Source organism: Ictalurus punctatus, chromosome 29 (genome assembly GCF_001660625.3).
Source record: "Ictalurus punctatus breed USDA103 chromosome 29, Coco_2.0, whole genome shotgun sequence".
NCBI lineage: Eukaryota > Metazoa > Chordata > Actinopteri > Siluriformes > Ictaluridae > Ictalurus > Ictalurus punctatus.
The window spans coordinates 6,058,398-6,078,442 of NC_030444.2; the positions used below are offsets into that span (position 1 = coordinate 6,058,398).

At 40.5% G+C, this 20,045-nt stretch overlaps 1 protein-coding gene across 9 annotated transcripts in view; it reads left to right on the forward strand.

Annotated features, from left to right (window-relative positions):
• The first annotated feature begins 558 nt into the window (after positions 1 to 558).
• Positions 559 to 20,045, forward strand: part of LOC108260767 (collagen alpha-1(XIX) chain) — a 250,068-nt gene continuing 230,581 nt past the window's right edge. For 3 of the 9 annotated variants that reach the window (XM_053677725.1, XM_047152377.2, XM_017461303.3), the window contains exons 1-4: positions 559 to 764; positions 10,998 to 11,119; positions 12,069 to 12,140; positions 16,340 to 16,439. In XM_053677725.1, coding sequence (XP_053533700.1) covers positions 11,035 to 11,119; positions 12,069 to 12,140; positions 16,340 to 16,439 — 257 coding nt within the window. In that variant the 5' untranslated portion in view covers positions 559 to 764; positions 10,998 to 11,034. The remainder of the gene's footprint in view (positions 765 to 10,997; positions 11,120 to 12,068; positions 12,141 to 16,339; positions 16,440 to 20,045) is intronic. The other 6 variants (XR_008393821.1, XM_047152376.2, XM_017461301.3 and 3 more) reach the window with 4 other exon arrangements.

Below are 20,045 nucleotides of genomic sequence, written 5' to 3' on the forward strand. Positions count from 1 at the left end.
AGTTGCTTAATAAGTATTTAGCTATTTCAGCAGAACATTTTAGATGCACTTACTTACACATCTTTGTAAGTAAAGTCAAGACATATCTTTGCCTTGGCTCCACTTAACGCTGCTCCATACCTCTTCACTTTGCTTTACTTCTGGACAAGGTCATGGCAGATGTCTGATTTACTAAACCACTCTGAAGCATCTACTTTCCCCTGAGGATCAGGTCAGGTTCACATTTGTTCTAATTTCCACAAAAGATGTATTTTTAAGATTAGATTTTTTTTTTTACCTTCTTTATTTAGGGTTCTGTACCTTCAAATTATATGTTTTAAAGGCAACTCTTACTCCTATTAATTCCAAAACAATGACAAAAACATTGGCCAAAAAGTACATTTATGAAATACACCACAAAAAGGTATTTATTATGTGGTGTCTATAATTCAAATATTCACATAATTAATTTAGCTCTACATACCATTTCCCCTACACGTGTGCTCAAATGAACCCTACGTATTTCGTTATTCATCCTGGACTGGTTCAACACAAACTAGCATGCACATAGGCTATATCTTCATCTCTGCATGTGATGTAGCTGTATCGTACGGGTGTAGGATAGTGAGTAAGTGGGAGGGTCAGTGTGTGCGACTAATAAGGACACGCTTTCCTCCATGAGCTTCCATTCTCACTTTTTACCTCCAAGTGTGCGCTCTGGACCGGAGGCACGTTTAAAATAGCGCTTCAAGAGGTTTCGGGGGAAAAAAACTTTCTCAGCTGATGTAAGTAGGCTACGTTGCCTTCTTTCGTTTGTTTGATTTCCTTAGGTAGTGTTGACCCAGCGGAGTATTAGCCTACTTCTGGCTCCGGTATTCGTCTTGTCATTTATAATTGTGGATATTTATTCATTCTTCTGGCGCCTCGCATGATGTCGGCCTCCTGCGAATTAAACGAAAGTCCTCGATAAAGTCTTTTAGAGAGGAACAGATCACATGTATTCTCACTCGAGCTAATATGTGCAGTTGAATAGTGCGCAGCGTTATGCTTGTATAGTGCGTGTTTACTGTAAAATACTAGTGTCACTTCAAATGTACACAGTCATGTGTAATATAGGCAGCAATTTTCTTGGGCAAGAACCCTACATATTCAGAGCACGGAATCACACTGCGAGCACACATGTTCGCGCGATATTTATTTATGAGTTTATTTTTGCCTAGTCAACATGAACCGTAGACTGAACATTCCACACTGTCCCGTTGGTAAGTGATGTGATACCTTCCTGCGCACTAATCAGCGAAGTGTTAAGAGACGTTCGGCTGATCCTCACGTGATCCATGGGCAACGTCCCAAACCACATACTACCGCACTAAATAGCAAGTCAAAATAGTACCTCCGTATGGCAACCCAACTAGTACTGTAGTATGCTGTTTGGGACACAGCCACGAGGTGTATTTATTAATGGAATATGTGACCTCACATCTGAGACGGATACACAGCTGAGTTGTATCAAGCTCAAGTTCAAAATACAGGTAAACCGATGATGGGATCCGGTTAAACGGAAAAACTTCAGGAGGGTCTCTCTCTCTCTCTCTCTCTCTCTCTCTCTCTCTCTCTCTCTCTCTCTCTCGCGCGCGCGCGCACACACACTTAACTGAATATTAATTTATTTAATTTTGTTCTTAATTTGAATATAAGGTGGGAAAAGGGTGGATTCTACATGATCAGTAATAAAGTAAATATAAAGTTATATGAAAAAATGAGTACATCCCATGGAAATTGAATTTATTTATTTATTTTACATATTTGGACATGCAAACATTTGATCATCTTTGAAACAGTGTCTATTAATAAAGTTGATATACTTGAAGAAAACTACAAGGAAAAATAGCATTTTCAATCATTTATTAAACAGAAATATCAATAAATGTGATATACTTCTGTGGAAAAAGTAAGTACACCACTGGCCTCAGAAGCTAGTAGTAGAAATAACGTCTTGTCAGTGCTTTGCATAATTGTCTGTGAGGCTTGCTGGAAATTTTGTCCATGCAATATTCTTTCGGTTGCAAGATGTTTGGGGGTTTTCTTGCCTGTACTGCTTGTTTCAAATCCCCCCAAAACATTTAAATGGGATTTAAATCTGGGCTTTGACTAGGCCATTCTAGGCACTACTAGGCACTCTTTGATATGATGCAGAATTCATAGTTGACTCAATGAATGCAAGCTGTTCAGTCCCTGATGCAGTGAAGCAACCCCAAACCATAACATTTCCACCACCATGCTTCACAGTTGATATAAGGTGCTTCTCCTGAAAAGCTGTCTTTGTTCTGTGCCAAATATGTCTGCTATTACTGTGGCCAAAGAACTCAATCTTTGATTTGTCTGTCCAGAGCACATTATTCAAAAAGGCCTGGTCTTTGCCTCTTTCCTTATTACCAAACTGTAGTCTTGCAAAGACTTTTTCCTAACACACCTCCCATGCAGGTCAAATTTGTGCATTGTCTTTCTGATAGTAGAAGCATGCACTTTTTTGGGGGTTCTTGGAGACTTCTTTTTGCATCAGACTGTCTGCTCTTTGGCTGAATTTGCTGGTACGACCAGTCCTTGACAGTCCTTGTTTTTTTGTTACTACAAATTGTGAAAATGACTACAAAATGTCAATTTTATGTGTCACTTGATAGTGTAGCACCTTTACTAACAGGCACTGTTTCAAAGATGATCACATGGTTGCTTGTCCAGATATGTTAAAAAAGACAACAGTATTCATGGGGTGTACTTATTTTTTTCACATGACTGTATTTAAAGTCCCCTCTGAAAGTATTGGAATGGCAAGGCCAGTTCTTTTTCTACACACTGAATACATTTGGGTTTGAAGATCAAAAGATTATAGACTATAAGTTAAAAGATCAGAATTTCATGTTTCATTTCCTGATATTTACATCCACATTTGTTAAACAGCAAAGAACAGCACACCTTTTGTGGCAGACCAAAAAGGAGCAGATGTACAGAGTTACTCTCTTTATCATAATGGTTTCTTTGCAGTATTTGCACACGTTAGGTTGACTGAGGAGATGAAAAGCAGTGTGAAAGTAACTGTTGCGTGGTCTAGATGCATTTTGGACTTCCTGTTATTTTTATTCCGATTGTATTATACAACTCCAAACACGTCACTTGCACCAGTGCGCCTAAACATTTATTCACAGTCGCACAATGTACTTTTCAGTCGCAAATGCGAGTGAAATGGTCACACTGTAGAGCCCAGAAAGGCCTCTCTCACATTGGCTAGTGTCACAAAGGAACAAAGTTCCTGAGTCCACCATCAGGAGAACACTGAAAACAACTGTTCGCATGGCAGGGTTGCAAGGAGAAAGCCATTGCTCTCCAAAAAGTACATTGCTGCCCATCTGCAATTTGATAAAGATCACAGGGACAAGCCAGAAGGCTATTGAAAAAATGTTTTGTGGACAGATGAGACCAAAATAGAACTTTTTTGTTTAAATAAGAAATGTTATATTTGGAGAATGGAAAACACTTATATTCTAGCCTAAGAGCCTTATCCCATCTGTGAAACATGGTGGTGGTGGTAGTATCATGGTCTGAGCCTGTTTTGCTGCATCTGGGCCAAGACGACTTGCCATCACTGATGGAACAATGAAGTACACCAGCAAAGTCTAAAGAAAAATGTCAGGACATCTGTCCATGTACTGAATTGCAAGAGGAAGTGGGTCATTTAGCAAGGCATTAAGCACACAAGTCGTTCTACCAAAGAATGGTTAAAGTTAATGTTTTGGAATGGCCAATCCAAAATCCTGACCTTAATCCAATAAAAATGCTGTGGATATGAAGCAAGCAGTTCATCTGAGGAAACCCACCAACATCCCATAGTTATGGGCTAAAATTCCTCCAAGCTGACGTGCAGCACTGATCAACAGTTACTGGAAATTTTTAGTTGCAGTTATTGCTGAATAAGAGGATCACACCAGATGCTGAAAGCAAAGGTTTACATACTTTTGCCACTCATAGATATGTAATACTAAATAATTTTCCTCAACAAATAAATGCGGAAGTATAATTTTTTTGTCTCATTTGTTTAATTGAGTTGTATTTGTCTACTTTTAGAACGTCTGATCATGTTTTAGGTCATATTTATGCAGAAATATAGAAAATACTATAGGGTTCACAAAGTTTCAAGCACCACTGTAAATGTTATTTACTTTAATTTACTTTAAGACTCCATTACTTTTGCTCACCTAAAAATTGACTATTGACTACACGAGCATGTCACAGTCACAGGTTCAGGTCATTTTACGTGATCAATAAAAGATAGCGGTTTGTGATATCGGCAAGTTGATAGAAGCAGATGGTGTACAGTGTTAATCTTGTCATCATAATGGCTTCTTTGCAGTATTTGCACACTTGTTTGGTTGACTGAGGTGATGAAAAGCAGTGTGAAAGTAACTGTTGCATGGTGTAGATGCAGTTCCAATCTGTCCTTTTGATTCTTACTGCTCATGAGTGGTTTGCATCTTGTGCTATGGCCACTTTATTTCTTCTTCGAATGTTGGCTTGTGATACTTTCACCCATGCCCTGTGAAGGTTGTTGGTGATGTCACTAACTATTATTTTCTACACAGATCTCATGACCTGTTCCATGTTTGATTGTTAGTACACCAGTGGTTCCCTTCTTTTTTGTATTGGCTATGCCGAATGCTTGTGAAATGGCTCTAATAGATTTTCCTTCTTTTCTAAGTTTCAAAATGGCTTGCTTTTGTTCCATAGACAGCTCTCTGGTCTTCATGTTCGTTTATCATATTTAACAATAAATGCAGTCTTCACAGGGGAACCTATGGCTCAAACCAAGAATAGACATTCAGCACTATTAATTCTTTAAACAATTAAATTAACAGGAAATGTCTGGGTTACGCATGTAACCCTGTTCCCTGAGAAGGGAACAAGATGTTGCATTTAGCATTACACTATGGGAGCGCCTCTCGCGCGTGACCGGCATCTGAAGCTTGTGTAAAATCATGCCCATTTATAGGCCTGCCATGATCAGGTGACGTGGCATTTAAGCACGTCGCGTGATATAAATATGGCACCTGTGAACCACGCCATCAGCCTCCATTATCTGAAGCGAAGATGCAATTCACAGGCCTGCCCTGGTATGACAAAGCTACACAACGTCTCATTCCCTTCTCAGGGAACACGGTTACATGCGTAACCCAGACATTCCCTTTCAAAGGGAACTTTGACGTTGCGTTTAGCATAAAACTACGGGAACGAGAATACCCACTCCGTCACACCGAGGGTATGGCCTGTTAAAAAAGACCCGAGCCCAAGGGTCACTGCAAGACACTCGAGCCCGGGGTGAAATGAATATCCAGGCTGTAATAACGAATGAATGTGTGTTGTGTAGACCACCATGCAGCAGCACACACATCCTGTAAGGATACCCCTTTGGACAAAGCCTTTGCGGAGGCAACCGCTCTAGTGGAATGAGCCCTTATGCCCAGAGGCGTAGCGAGACCGTGCGCATCATAAGCAATAGAGATTGACTCCACTATCCAATTAGAGATGCGCTGCTTTGACACAGCATCACCTCTACAGTCGCCGCCAAAGCAGACCACCAACAGCTCTGACTTACGCCATTGGCCGGAGCGGTGGACGTAAGTACCTAGAGCCCTTACTGGACACAGCAGGTGCATTCTCTCTTGTTCCGGTGTGGGGAATGGAGGAGGGCAGAAAGCCTGCAACACTACAGGGTGGACAGCTGATGTAGGCACTTTAGGAATATAATCCGGCATAGGATACAGGAAGGCCTTGGCTAATCCAGGGGAAAAGTCAAGGCAGGAAGGGGCAACAGAGAGAGCTTGTAGATCTCCTACTCTCTTGAGAGATGTCAGGGCCAACAGAAGAGCTACCTTTAGAGTCTTCCTTTAGAGAAGCTTCTCAGAGGTTGACTCTAAGGGCTCAAGTGGCATCCTGACAGACCTTCCAGGACCACAGAAAGGTTCCAGATAGGTATGTGTGGCCTGCAGATAGGCCTCAGCTGCCTGACACCATGCATAAACCTCGAAGTTAGAGGATGTTGCCCCACAGAGGCTCCATCAACAGGCGCGTGGCTGGCCGAAATGGCGGCCACGTAAACCCTGATTGTAGAAGGAGCCCACCCCACTGAGAAACATTCTTGTAAGAAAGCCAGGACTGTAGCTATTGCGCGTTTCATTGGGTCTACAGTGGATCCGTGCAGATGGGAATCTCCCAAGGAGTGCCATCTAGCAGGGATATTATCTCTGAGAACCATGTTCAAGCTTGCCAATAAGGTGCTAGACTGTCTTGGCGAACTCTCGCTAGAACTTGTGGGAGCAGAGCGATCAGGGGAAAAGCTCACAGATGTGTCCTCGGGCACATGTTCACCATGGCGTCCAGCACTAATTGTGCGGGAGGAGTGAGGGCGAACCACAGCGGGCCGTGTCTTGTCTCCTCGGAGGCGAACACATGCAGCCTCGCTTGGCCAAACCTCACCATATGGACTCCACCACTTGTGGATGAAGTCACCAATTCCTGGGCCTCAGCCCCTGCCTCAACAGGATGTCTGCCCCCATATTCCCAGAATGTACATTCCACTCACTGACAAATTTTCCTTCTGCCGAGAGAAGAATTAATTGCACCTGCCTAAACTGGTTGCGCGGACATAATCCTCCCTGGTGGTCAATATATGAGACCACTGCTGTCTTGTCTGAAACACATGGTGACCTCTCAATTGAGGAAGAAGGAAAGAAAGTGGTAGAAATATGGCCCACATTTCTAGGCAATTTATATGCCGCTCCAGGTGAGGGCCGCTCCAGAGACCGTGAGCTGGACAGCTGTCTAAGACCGTGCTCCAGCCCGTGAGGGAGGTGTCTGTCATTACCGTCTTGCGCTAAGGAGACACCCCTAGAGTGTGACCCAAGGCTAGAAACCAGGGACACTCACTGTCACTGATTACTCTCAGAGGTTTTGTCCTTGGACGAAACCCCCAACTTCTCAGCCACCACTGAATGGTCTCCTGTGCAATAGGCCCATCAACTCCAAAAGTCTCCCAAGATCCAGTTTTATCTTGCTCAGTGTTGATAGGATTGACCCTGTGTTGGGGATAGAAATGTCCTCATCGTAGTAGAATCCTTATAACCCCTAGAAAAGTTGTCCACTGCACTGGGGAAAACATACTTTTCTGAGGTTCAACCGGAGCCCCAAGCTCTTCATGTGGGTGAGAACAACACCTCGATGTTGAACTACCAGTTCCCTGGATCGTGATAGAATTAACCAGTCGACCAGGGAGTTTAGTACACGGATGTCCTGGAGTGACATCCATGCACTTTGTGAAGGTGCAAGGGGATAAAGCTAGTGATATTTCTATGAGGAAATGTGCACCTTTTAGATCTATCGTCACAAACCAGTCCTCAAAATTGGACGTTTGGACGTCAACATCTTGAACCTGTATGTCTTAAGAGTACAGTTCAGATGACGCAGATCTAAAATTGGCCGCATACTCCTCTATTTTTTGCGGACCAGGAAATAACGGCTGTAAAAACTAGGGATAAATGGCGCACTTATATAGCGCTTTTATCCAAAGCATTTTACACAATCTCATTCACCCATTCACACCCACGGTACCAGAGCTGCCATTCCAGGCGCTAACTTGCCATCGGGAACAACTTGGGGTTCAGTGTCTTGCCCAAGGACACTTCGGTATGTGGAGTCACGTGGGCCGGGAATCGAACCGCCAACCCTACGGTTAGTGGACGACCCACTCTACCACCTGAGCCACAGCCGCCCCAAGCCATGGGATGCACCAAAATGAAAATTCTTGGCCGAAGCCGAAACTGAATATAATGAAAAACTTGGCCGAGGGCCAAAGTCCGAATACGAACATGTTTTTTCACGTTTTTTCCATTTATTTTGCCATTTTTTTCACCATTGCATAAATTAAATAGTCAAAATGTGCTTTTTACTATTTTGTCTTGCTTTTCAAAGAAAAAAATCAATTACAAAAACTACAATTTCAAAATATTTTTTTAACACTGAACCTTTTTTTTCATTCCAGCAGGCATAGGCTACCAAGAAGGCACAATATAACTTTAAATAAATAAATGAGTAAAATAAAAATATTTTGATGTGGTCATCTTTGAGCCTCCCTTGAATAGCCGATGTTAGGCCTATAACTGACTGCTGAAAGAATGGAACACTCTGTAGCCTAAAACTAAAAAGTGCATTAAAAAGTGCATTGACAAGAGTGCAAACATTGGTTCTATTCGGTTATATACGGCTGATTATATTCGGGATATATACTGCTCGCCTCCCTGTACACCTCGCGGAGTATTATAGTATTTGTTTGCCTGCCCTTAAATAAATATGTCTTTACCTGCTTCCGTACTCTACTCCCTTATGTCTCGCAACGTGACAGAAAACATCCGGAGAGCACGTAGCTCATGCACGTAGCTTGTGCATGCGCGCGCAGCCTCATCGAGGTCGTGACATTCGCACGTCTCACTCTGGTTGCTAGGCTATTTGGTCGCGTCATCAAAAACATCATTGTTCGGTCGAATTTATTCGGCCTTTTCACTGATTCACTTACTTAACACAGATAACGATTTTTTTTGCTATTTTCGGCCGAATAATTTCGGTTGCCGAACATTCGGTGCATCCTTAGTAAAAACCTCCCTCCCTCAGGGGACGGGGTACATGTTCTATGGTCCCTTTTTCCAGGAAGGATCTTACTTCCTACGCTAACGTTGGGCTCTGGTCTGTGATGACTACTGTGGTGAGCACACCTCTGAACCGGGGGGTGGGGTCGAGCTCTAAACTGGACCAGATAACCCTTTTCTACGGTAGACAGAACCCATGGAGACACATTTGGCAGTAGTTTCCATGCTGCCAGACGGTCTTTTAGTGACGTTAACTATTCCACATTCTATTGGAGGGAAAGCATCAGATTTTCGTTGCCCTGTGACAGCTCGCTGACCAGAGAACACTGAAAACTTGGGACAGCTTTGGCTAGGGGAGGCCCTATAGTAGCACTGGGGCTAACTGCCCTAACAACCTCATGTCCCCTGATGCGTCCCTCCACGGCTCCTGAGGACCGCTTTCTTTTTGTCTACATGGCCTTTATGACCATTCTCAGATTAGGCCTAGTAGCAGGTCGTGACTGTGGCCACCCGGTTCCCCTGGCTGTCTGTGGGGGTTGGCCGGCTGCCGTACTCGCCTTCTGTGCATCCCTCCTATTAGTGCTGGCCCGGACTCCACTTGCGGATGCCCGGGTGAACTCAGCACAACAGGGAGGTAACTCACTCAGCAGGTCTGCTTGGTAGGCCTGCAACTCTGTCATTGTCTGCAGTGACCCACAAGCAAGACTACTACTGCATAGGCGTTTCCCACCAATTCCCCAATGGCCTTACAAGGTGGCTTGGATGGCAAAGCCGGCCCCCCTTAATTATCTGCCGTCAATGGAGAGAGGTAGCTCACAAGCGCCTCCTCCACCCTTAGCATAGCTAAATAGCCATGACGTTTTTTCCCCCACAATGGCCAAATAATCCAAAATCGTGGGGTTATAAATACGGCTTATGCATTGTTTTCCCCCAGATATTTTGTCATGCACTTCTGGAAGAAAAGGGAGTTTTCTGCAGCGTGAGGGATTTACTTTCACTGCGGAGAAAAAAGGCTCATCCAGCCTTTGTAATTACTTCACGCAGCTCTTTATATGCTGCTCTCAGTTTTTAGTAGCAGAAGGAGGAGTCGCGACGTGAGCTCCAAAATCCCGCGGGGACCCGAACCCGGAAGACAGAGCAAGAGACAGAGCAGCGCTCGTCTCCGGCTCCTCTTCCGGATACAAAAGAGAGACGGCTAGCTGCCTTGGCAGCGACCGGCCCAGATCCGTGAGGCTCTGAAACCCAACTTGCTTCTGCTTCCGAGAAGAGCGCAAGTCACGAGCAGAGCTGCCTGATTACCATGCGCATTACCATTCGCAGCCTCTCGAGGCTTCCATCGCATACTCCAACCTTTAGACACTTCACCCAGAAAGTGTGCACTATTCCTGTGTTGAAACAGGAGCAAGTCGTAGCACACTTCCTGAATTCTCTCACTCATTTTTTCTCTCATGCTCCTTCGTTTTTTTTCTTCCCTTTTTTTTAAAGGGATAGAAAATTTCTGAGATTTTGAGAAAAGATAGAGAGGAAATTAAGCGTCTTTTTGTTTCTTTACACAAACAATCGACATGCAGTCTTTCGCTGAAGATAATAAGGCTGATAGCGCAGTTCACAGGTGCCATATTTATATCACGCAATGCGCTTAATTGCCGCATCACCTGATCATGGCATGATTTTACACAAGCTTCAGATGCCGGTCGCACGCGAGAGGCGCTCCCATAGTGTTATGCTATGCGCAACGTCGAAGTTAGCTTTGAAAGGGAACACCTGGGCAACAAGAAACACCTATCAGTCACATATTTCAATATTTTTGATCAATTAAAAAAAAAAGGGGTGGGTTCAAACAAAAGGTTCCATGTTCTGATTTGTTTAACACATTTAGATAGATATACTAGATAGATAGATCTACTTTATTGATCCCATGAGGGAAGTTGTTCAAATGATTAATGTAAATACCAGGAAATGAAAGCTGAAATTCTGATCTGTCATGTCATATTCACCTGCTTTTTATCTCAAACCAAATGTCTTAACTATAGCGAAAACAATAGAAGTGGCCTTTCTGTTCCAATACATTCAGAGGGAACTGTATTATATGAAGGTTTAAAAAAACCTGCTGTTCAAGGGCTCTTTCTGTTAAAACAGAAAAGAATAATACATAACTGTGCAAGAATAACATTTGTATTGTTTTTTATGTGCAAATTTAATGTACATGTTAAATACTATGTGTCACTGTTTGAAATACAGTTGTAAATTGTTTGATGTAAAACTATTAATTATCTCATATTTATCATGTTATCTAAGTTCCATGAAGAGTGACATTGTATTTTGTTTTAGTTATCAAATAACACCTTTCCCATGGTCAAAAGAAGAAATGAGTCACTGGCTAAAATGGATTTTCTTCTGGATAGTAAATTCCATTCCTTTTACTTTTGGCATGGCAGTAAATGATAAAATAGGTACGTATACCAACTCCATCTGGTCTGCTTCACTTACATATCTTTTGTACATGCCTTGCCCTTTGTTTCTTTTTTTTTAAGTTGTCTTTTATTTCTGTCCTTAAAACAAATGTTTGACAGTGAGTGTGTAATTAGTTTGCATTTGTGCTTTATAGTTGTGGGTGGTCTTGACACCACATCTAGTAAATGTGTCTCCAAACACCAGAGCTGTTACATGTAGTTGTACTTCAGTGGCATCATGTTGCTTAGGTTGCCAACTTTAGCTCACACATGGTATGAAAGAAGGTAAAGCTGACCTCTTAGTTGTGGGGATGGATTTAAAATAAACATCATCTTTAATTAACGCTCATGTGCAAGTAAGTTGTTTAATTAACCAGGGTTGTAAATTAATTATTTGTTGTGAATAAAATCTTGCTTCCTTAAAGACACCCACAAGCACATGGTATGGACTTTCTGACATGAACTTTATAGCTCCATAAATGTTCGACATAGAGGTCACCAGGACAAGTATCAAATGTACACTGCTATGCATCTGTTTTATCCCCAACTATATCAGAAATTTATGTACAATCTGAACTGTCAGAAAGCACATAAACATATAGAAACACATCATCCTTCGGTAACAAAGTCTGCCTTCAATATATTTATATTAATTTGAGATACAAATGTACGTGTTTTCCTGAATACAGTTTAAGCCATTAATGAATGCCTGGAATAAAAATAATTGTATGTTGAGAATCTCAACTGAGTAATCATTACACCACAATGTTGCATAAGCTGCAAACTAATCCATTTGCAAGACAACCAGTCTTTAATATATCGGAAAGGTTTGGCACATAACAACGACACATTTTTGGGCCACATGTAATATATTTATTTGTGGAAAAAACATAAAACAATCGCATTTTTTTTCTCTAAATGTCTCATATAACAATTATTTATGTTTTAGACCATTTATGCCCTCCTCTAAAACTGGACAAAAGATGGTATGTGAACATGAACGACCGTCATGAGTTTACAGGTAAGATTTAGAAATAGTGTATGTATGTATGTATGTATGTATGTGTGTGTATATGTATATGTGTGTGTGTGTGTGTATATATATATATATATATATATATATATATATATATATATATATATATACACATACACACACAGTATCTCACAAAAGTGAGTACACCCCTCACATTTTTGTAAACATTTTATTATATCTTTTCATGTGACAACACTGAAAAAATGACACTTTGCTACAATGTAAAGTAGTGAGTGTACAGCTTGTCTAACAGTGTAAATTTGCTGTCCCCTCAAAATAACTCAGCACACAGCTATTAATGTCTAAACCGCTGGCAACAAAAGTGAGTACAACTCTAAGTGAAAATGCACAAATTGGGCCCAAAGTGTGAATATTTTGTGTGGCCACCATTATTTTCCAGCACTGCCTTAACCCTCTTGGGCATGGAGTTCACCAGAGCTTCACAAGTTGCCATTGGAGTCCTCTTCCACTCCTCCATAACGACATCACGGAGCTGGTGGATGTTAGAGAGCTTGTGCTCCTCCACCTTCCGTTTGAGGATGCACCACAGATGCTCAATAGGGTTTTGGTCTGGAGACATGCTTGGGCAGTCCATCACCTTCACCCTCAGCTTCTTTAGTAAGGCAGTGGTCGTCTTGGAGGTGTGTTTGGGGTCGTTATCATGCTGGAATACTGCATACGGATCATGCTCTGCTTCAGTATGTCACAGTACATGTTGGCATTCATGGTTCCCTCAATGAATTGATGTATGAGTGCTGCCAGCATTGCTGCAGAGGCTGAAGGGGTGGGGGGTCAGCCTGTCAGTGCTCAGACCATACGTCGCACACTGAATCAAATTGGTCTGCATGGCTGTCATCCCAGAAGGAAGCCTCTTCTAAAGATGATGCACAAGAAAGCCTGCAAACAGTTTGCTGAAGACAAGCAGACTAAGGACATGGATTACTGGAACCAAGATAAACTTATTTGGTTCAGATGATGTCAAGCGTGTTTGGCTGCAACCAGGTGAGGAGTACAAAGACAAGTGTGTCTTGCCTACAGTCAAGCATGATGGTGGGAGTGTCATGGTCTGGGGCTGCATGAGTGCTGCCGGCACTGGGGAGCTACAGTTCATTGAGGGAAACATGAATGCCAACATGTACTGTGACATACTGAAGCAGAGAATGATCCCCTCCCTTCAGAGACTGGGCCGCAGGGCAGTATTTCAGCATGATAACGACCCCAAACACACCTCCAAGACGACCACTGCCTTGCTAAAGAAGCTGAGGGTGAAGGTGATGGACTAAACCCTATTGACCATCTGTGGGGCATCCTCAAACGGAAGGTGGAGGAGCACAAGCTCTCTAACATCCACCAGCTCCGTGATGTCGTTATGGAGGAGTGGAAGAGGACTCCAATGGCAACCTTTTGATCTTTTGTTAAACAAATTCACAAAAATACTCTGCTCTCGTGGATATGAAACAATTGCAAACACAACACAAGTTTATCCCCCCAAAAATCTTTGTTAAATATAGGTATGCAACAATTATTGCCACCCTTTTAGTCAATACTTTGTGCTGCCTCCCTTTGCAAAGATAACAGCTTTGAGTCTTCTCTATAATGCCTGATACATGGCAAGGTATCTCAGACCATTCTTCCATACAGAATCTCTCCAGATCCTTCAAATGTCAAGGTCCATGCTGGTGGACTCTCCTCTTCAGTTCACCCTACATGTTTTCTATGGGTTTCAAGTCAGGGGACAGGGATGGCCATGGCAGGACCTTGATTTTGTTGTCAGTAAACCATTTTTGTGCTGATTTTGATATATGTTTTGTATCATTGTTCTGCTGGAAGATCCAACCATGGACCATTTTAAGCAGAATCAGTCAGGTTTTCATTTAATATCTGTTGATATTTAATAGTCCATGATGCCATGTATCCTAACAAAATGACTAGGTCCTCTCGCAGAAAAACAGCCCCAAAACAAAGAGCCACCACCATATTTAACCGTGGGCATGAGGTACTTCTTCTTTGTCTGTGTGCCAAAAGCACCTCTGGTTTTTATTGCCAAAAAGCTCTTTTTTGGTGTAATCTGACCATAGAACCCGATCCCAATTGAAGTTCAAGTAGTGTCTGGCCAACTGAAGATGCTTGAGTTTGTTTTTGGAAGAGTGTAGAGGCTTTTTTTCTTGAAACCCTTCCAAACAACTTGAGGTGATGTAGGTGAATTTGGATTGTAGTTTTGGAGACTTTCTGACACCAATAAACCCCTAACTTCTGCAATTCTTGTTGTAGATTTTTTGGCCACTCAAACCATCCTCTTCATAGTGCGTTGAGACAATATAGGCACATGTCCAATTCCAGGTTGATTCATAACATTTCCAGTTGACTGGAACAACTTAATTATTGCCCTCATGGTAGAAATTGGCATTTTCAATGCTTGTGCTACTTTCTTATAGCCACTTCCCATTTTACGAAGCTAAACATCCTTTTGTAGCACATCACAGCTTTATTCCTGGGTTTAACCTATTGATATAAATGACTAAGCGAATTTGGCCTATGTGTTACCTCATATTTGTAGCCATGGTTGAACAAAATTCTGTTCCTAGTCAACAGGTGTATACATTTTTTTTTTTTTTTTTAAATATCAGTGGGAAAATACTTAAAATATATTTTTCTCATATGAATTCATAGGGGTGCCAATAAATGTGTAAATAATTTTTTAAAAAAAAATTTAATCTGTTCTGTTTACAATTGTTTGATGTTCAAAGCAGAGTGTTGTTGTGAATTTCTTTTTAACAAAATATCAAAAGTTTAAACAGTAAAGACAATTTTTCACAGCCTTCTTTGCTCATATTTATCAAGGGTGCCAATATTAGTGGAGGGCACTGTATATGTATATATGTGTGTATGTATGTATGTATGTATGTATGTATGTATGTGTGTATATATGTATATGTATGTGTATGTGTATATATGTATATAGACACACACACACACACACACACACACACACACACACACACAGTGGGGGAAATAAGTATTGGACGCATTAACTTTTTTCAGTAAATATATTTTCAATACGGCTATTCACATGAAATTTTCACCAGACTTTGGTATTAACTTAAGAAATTCACACATATAAACAAATACAAACATTAAAGTCCATAAATGAAGTTATGTGTAATAAAGAGGAATGACACAGGAAAAAAGTATTGAACAGGCTAACTGACATTTATTTAATACTTGGTGGAGAAGCCTTTGTCTGTAATGACAGCTTCCTGTATGACGAAATTAATCGACTGCAGTATTCAGGTGTGATTTTGGCCCATTCTTATAAAAATATTATCTTTAAATCTTGTCCAACTGTATTCAAGTCAGGTGACACCTGAATTTTCACCTTGACACCTTAATGCTTCCACCTTCAAACTTCACTGTTGGTATAGTGCTTTTAGGGTGATGTGCAGTGCCATTTCTTCTCCAAACATGGTGTGTAGTATGACAGCCAAAAAGTTAAATTTTGCTCTCGTCTGACCAGGATACACTCTCCCAATATTTCATAGGCTTGTCGAAATTTGTAGCAAACTTTAAACGAGCTTCGACACGCCTTTTCTTTAGTAATGGAGTCTTGCTGGGTGAGCGTGCAGAAGCAATGGCAGTGGAGTGCATTGCCTGTTGTTTTCTCTAGGACAATGGCACCTGCTGCCTCTAAGTGTTTCTGGAACTCTTTCCGAGTGGTCCTTGGTTCTTGGACTACTTTTCGGACTCTTATTCTGACTCCCTGTCAGAAATGTTACAAGGAACTCCTGTGCGTGGCTGGTTGATGACGAAGTGGTGTTGCTTCCACTTGTGGATAATGGCCTCAATGGTGCTTACTGGAAGATTCAATTTTGAAATACATCCATATCCGATTCCACCAATATGTTTCGCAACAATAAGGTTGCAAAGGTCTTTGGAGAGCTCTTTGATTTTACCTGTCATGAGATGTTTCTTGTGTGACACCTTGGTAACGAAAAAGCCTTTTTAGAGACCATCAACCCAGCTGATATTAATTTGCACAGATAGGCAGTATAATTACTTTCTAACTACTTCAATTCAGCTGGATCCTTGCCTTACCTTGCCTTGGAGAACTGCTTTTTCTTAGTGTGCTCAATAGTTGCGTTTGTGCAAGATGACATTAACATCCTTTTTTTTCTCTTTCTTTTTAGGGTTTGATTTGGCAGAAAAGTTTGTTCTTCGGAAGGGAACAAGTACAGATGACAGACCTTTCTTCAGACTAGGCAATAAGCCTCTGATTAAAGCCACAGAGTAAGTTTTGTTTTATGCAGAATTGTTATCTGGTATTTGGTCCTGAAACTGAGATGTGGGCTAGATTAAAATTAATTTCCCATGTGTACATATTATGGAGATATATAGTAAGGAGTGTCTTTACTGTTTACAGTTATTTAAGCATGAAGTTTTGAATGTAATTTGTTTGGTGAGGGAGGTTTTGTGTCAGAGATTATGTCTGACTTGGAGATGGTGTTTTGATGGAGCATTATTCTCAAAAAATGTTCATTTCATCAAGTTGTGGTTTCACAGTCAAAAATAAAAAATTGTATAACCTTTTTGAGATCCTAGTGAAATTGGCATTACCGAGTTGTGACTGGAAGAAGGCTGATCAGTACCAGTAGCTACGTTTACTCAGCAAGTGGCTGACACCACTCAGGATCTGAAAATGTGCCAGGGTAATATTCAGCTTATGTGCTGCAAACTAATATTTTCTCATGGTGTAAGTTTGCCTTCGGGTCAACTGATACCCGGATGAACAGCCCACTAGTGCAGCATCAGGCTTACTGGCCGGATGATGCAGGATGTCCTAGGTATAGTCTGCTTGGAGAGATCATTCCACTTATGTGGTTAATATGAGTAATGTTAGGTAAGATGTTGAATAATTCTGATGATAATAATTGGCAGATGTAATGTGGACACAGCCCAGGAGGACGTGAGTGCATTCTAGTTGTGTAATACAGGACCTCAGTCCTGTATTACTTGGAAAATAGATTCTGTAAATGTAATTCATTTGCAAAAAATGTTAATTATTGACAATACTTGTTGTTGACTGTGTAATTGATGATTCTGTAACAAAGCTCACAGTCGCATTCCAGTGTTGCTGTATATTGGGCTTTCAACACTTGTTTTGTCTACACAAGTTATTTGTAATGTTTTAGCTTTGTTCTAACATGAAATAACAAGAAATTAAATGTTTTTTTAACATGCCCAAAGCCATATCAATGCCGACAGCAATAAAGGCTTCAGTAAATATATGAAGTGTGTGGATTAACTGTTGTTTAGGCTGTATTAAACACAGCTGTTCTCGTCTTGACCAGGTTCCCTTTGTTATGGCCCCAGAATAGGTGATTAGTGATTTGTTGCTTTATCTAAGCTTTAATGGCTTGCAGCTTCCTGTTGTATTTATGTTCCTTCCTAGACCTTCGAAGTTGTCTGTGAGCCTAAAGATAGAGAGGAAAGAAGGGAAGGGGATACTAAGGGCATTTAATCGCCCCTTCTCTTTCCAGCCTGCAATTATGGACAAGCTTTGACAGGTGATGGTGCTTGTCAGCTGGATACAGGGGGTCACGGGTGCTCTAGCTCCAAACATTTCTCACTTTACTCACAGGAAATGTTGTTAGGCTCATCTTTCGAGTCTTAGATCATATTTGCGGGCATGATACTATTACATGGAAAAGGAAGACTTGATGTTCTTGGTTCAAGTTTTGTTGGTTTACAGTACTCTAAGTTAATGGTGGTTTACAAATCCCTTGTCTGTAAACCATATGTTTTGCTTTTGTTAGAGGAGATGCCATATGGATGGCTTTATGTATTTTTTTTATGTATGTGAATGTTTTTATTTTTGAAAATTATCAGGCTTTGGAGAGTGCGACTGGGTTGATGCCCTTATTGGGCTTTTCTTTTCTTTTCATTTTTTTTTTTTATTTCTTATTATTATTTAGTTATTTATTTTTCTACACAGAGCACTTCAGCGTTTTGCTCATCAACTCAAAAGATTCAAGCGCATACACTTTTTTACTCTAGGTGCCACTCAGCTGGGCACGCCTCGTTTCTGCTCTGCTAGGCTCAATCGACGCATTCTCTGTGTGGTATCGCTCTCTTCAGTGCAAGACACACATATATAAATAGTCATGTTAATCACATAAGGTCTAAGCTCATTCATGGAATTAGTCTCTCCTTCTCCTGGCCTCTGCCCTCCATTCACAAATGATGTGCGACCACGCCTCCACTGCCACATCAGTAGATAAGCAGAATGTCGCAAGTGTGTCAAAGAAACTTGATGTGTTCCAGATTAACAGATGAATGTTGCAATGCATTAATTTCAGATTGTAGAAAACATTATTCTCAGTAGATTAGTCTATACTTAAAACAATAGATAGTGTGTTCCATGTCTGTGTGTCTCAAAATTGTTGCAGATAAAAGGATATAGATTGATAGCTCAGCACATACTGCGATATCTAGGCTTTATGCTACTTTCGAAACAAGTCCACCTCTAAAGAGGTTTTTAAAGTGATTCATAATTGGCCTTCTATCTACAACATTAACCACATTGGCATTGCTTCTGGCACCATAAACCTTTTGAGGTCAAAAGACTCACTCATGTTACATACACTGTAACTTTAAGTTAGATGAAGATTGAGTAAACATTTTAGGAGGGTTGAGATGAGTAATAACAGGGTTGAAGCACCCTGAATGGGATATAGAATTACCTGTGCTGTGTAGGGCTGCAATTAATGATTATTTTCTTAATCGATTAGTTGGTTGGCTGATATATATGTATATGTGTGTGTGTGTGTTTGTGTGTGTGTGTGTGTGTGTGTGTGTGTGTGTACATGTATTTCGATTATGCTAATGTGGGGGGTGCAAACTTTCAGTACCATTTTTCCCTTTATTTAAAATAAAATCCACAAACTAAGTGTTACAAATATAAACTTAAGACTAAAACTTAACACAACTGTTTGTCCAATGATATAAGACCGATATAAGAATGATATGAAAAGAACACAATACACACAGACACACACCAGAATATATTATTAATTTAGGACTGTAGTTTAATTCTGTGCTTTTTTTTGCATCTATAAAAAGTAATACATATTTATATATTTGCTGAAATATTATATATATATATATATATATATATATATATATATATATATATATATATATATATATATATATATATATATATATATATATATTAGTATTTATGCATTATTGCATATGGATGCACAAGAAGCACTGAATTCTACAGTCTTAGCAATACCTGGTTGATTGGTAGAACCTGTCATTCCCCAAGGATTGCTTCAAATGTTTTTTACTGTTGGTGCGACATTTAATTTGACTCTCTGAATTATCTTTTGTTTATTTTATCCATCAATGTGACACTTGAACTTGTCTACCACTCATAGGTTTTTGCAAATTATCATTTCATTTGTAAATAAATTTAAAATAAATCCATCAATGAACAATCGTCAGCTCAGCTAACGTGATATTCGTGAATGCATGCGAATAACCAAATTGATGCTTTTTTAAAAATATATTTTGATACATTTAACAAAAAAACAATATTTAAACATTTTTAAAACTTTCCTACAGACCCCATGCAATTATACCACTGACCACTAGGGGTCCACGGAAACACTGCACTAGACGGTATAGTACATAGTGCATAGTGTAAGTGTACAGTACGTCTTTGGGACACAACTTTAGTACTTACTCTCCGAAGCATGTTTTCGGAACAGAAGTAACATAATGAGTAAATGTACTGCGCGCTGACCATCTAATCGATAATGAGATTCGTTGACAACGATTTTCATAATCGATTATTATCGATTTTATCGATTAGTTGTTGCAGCTCTA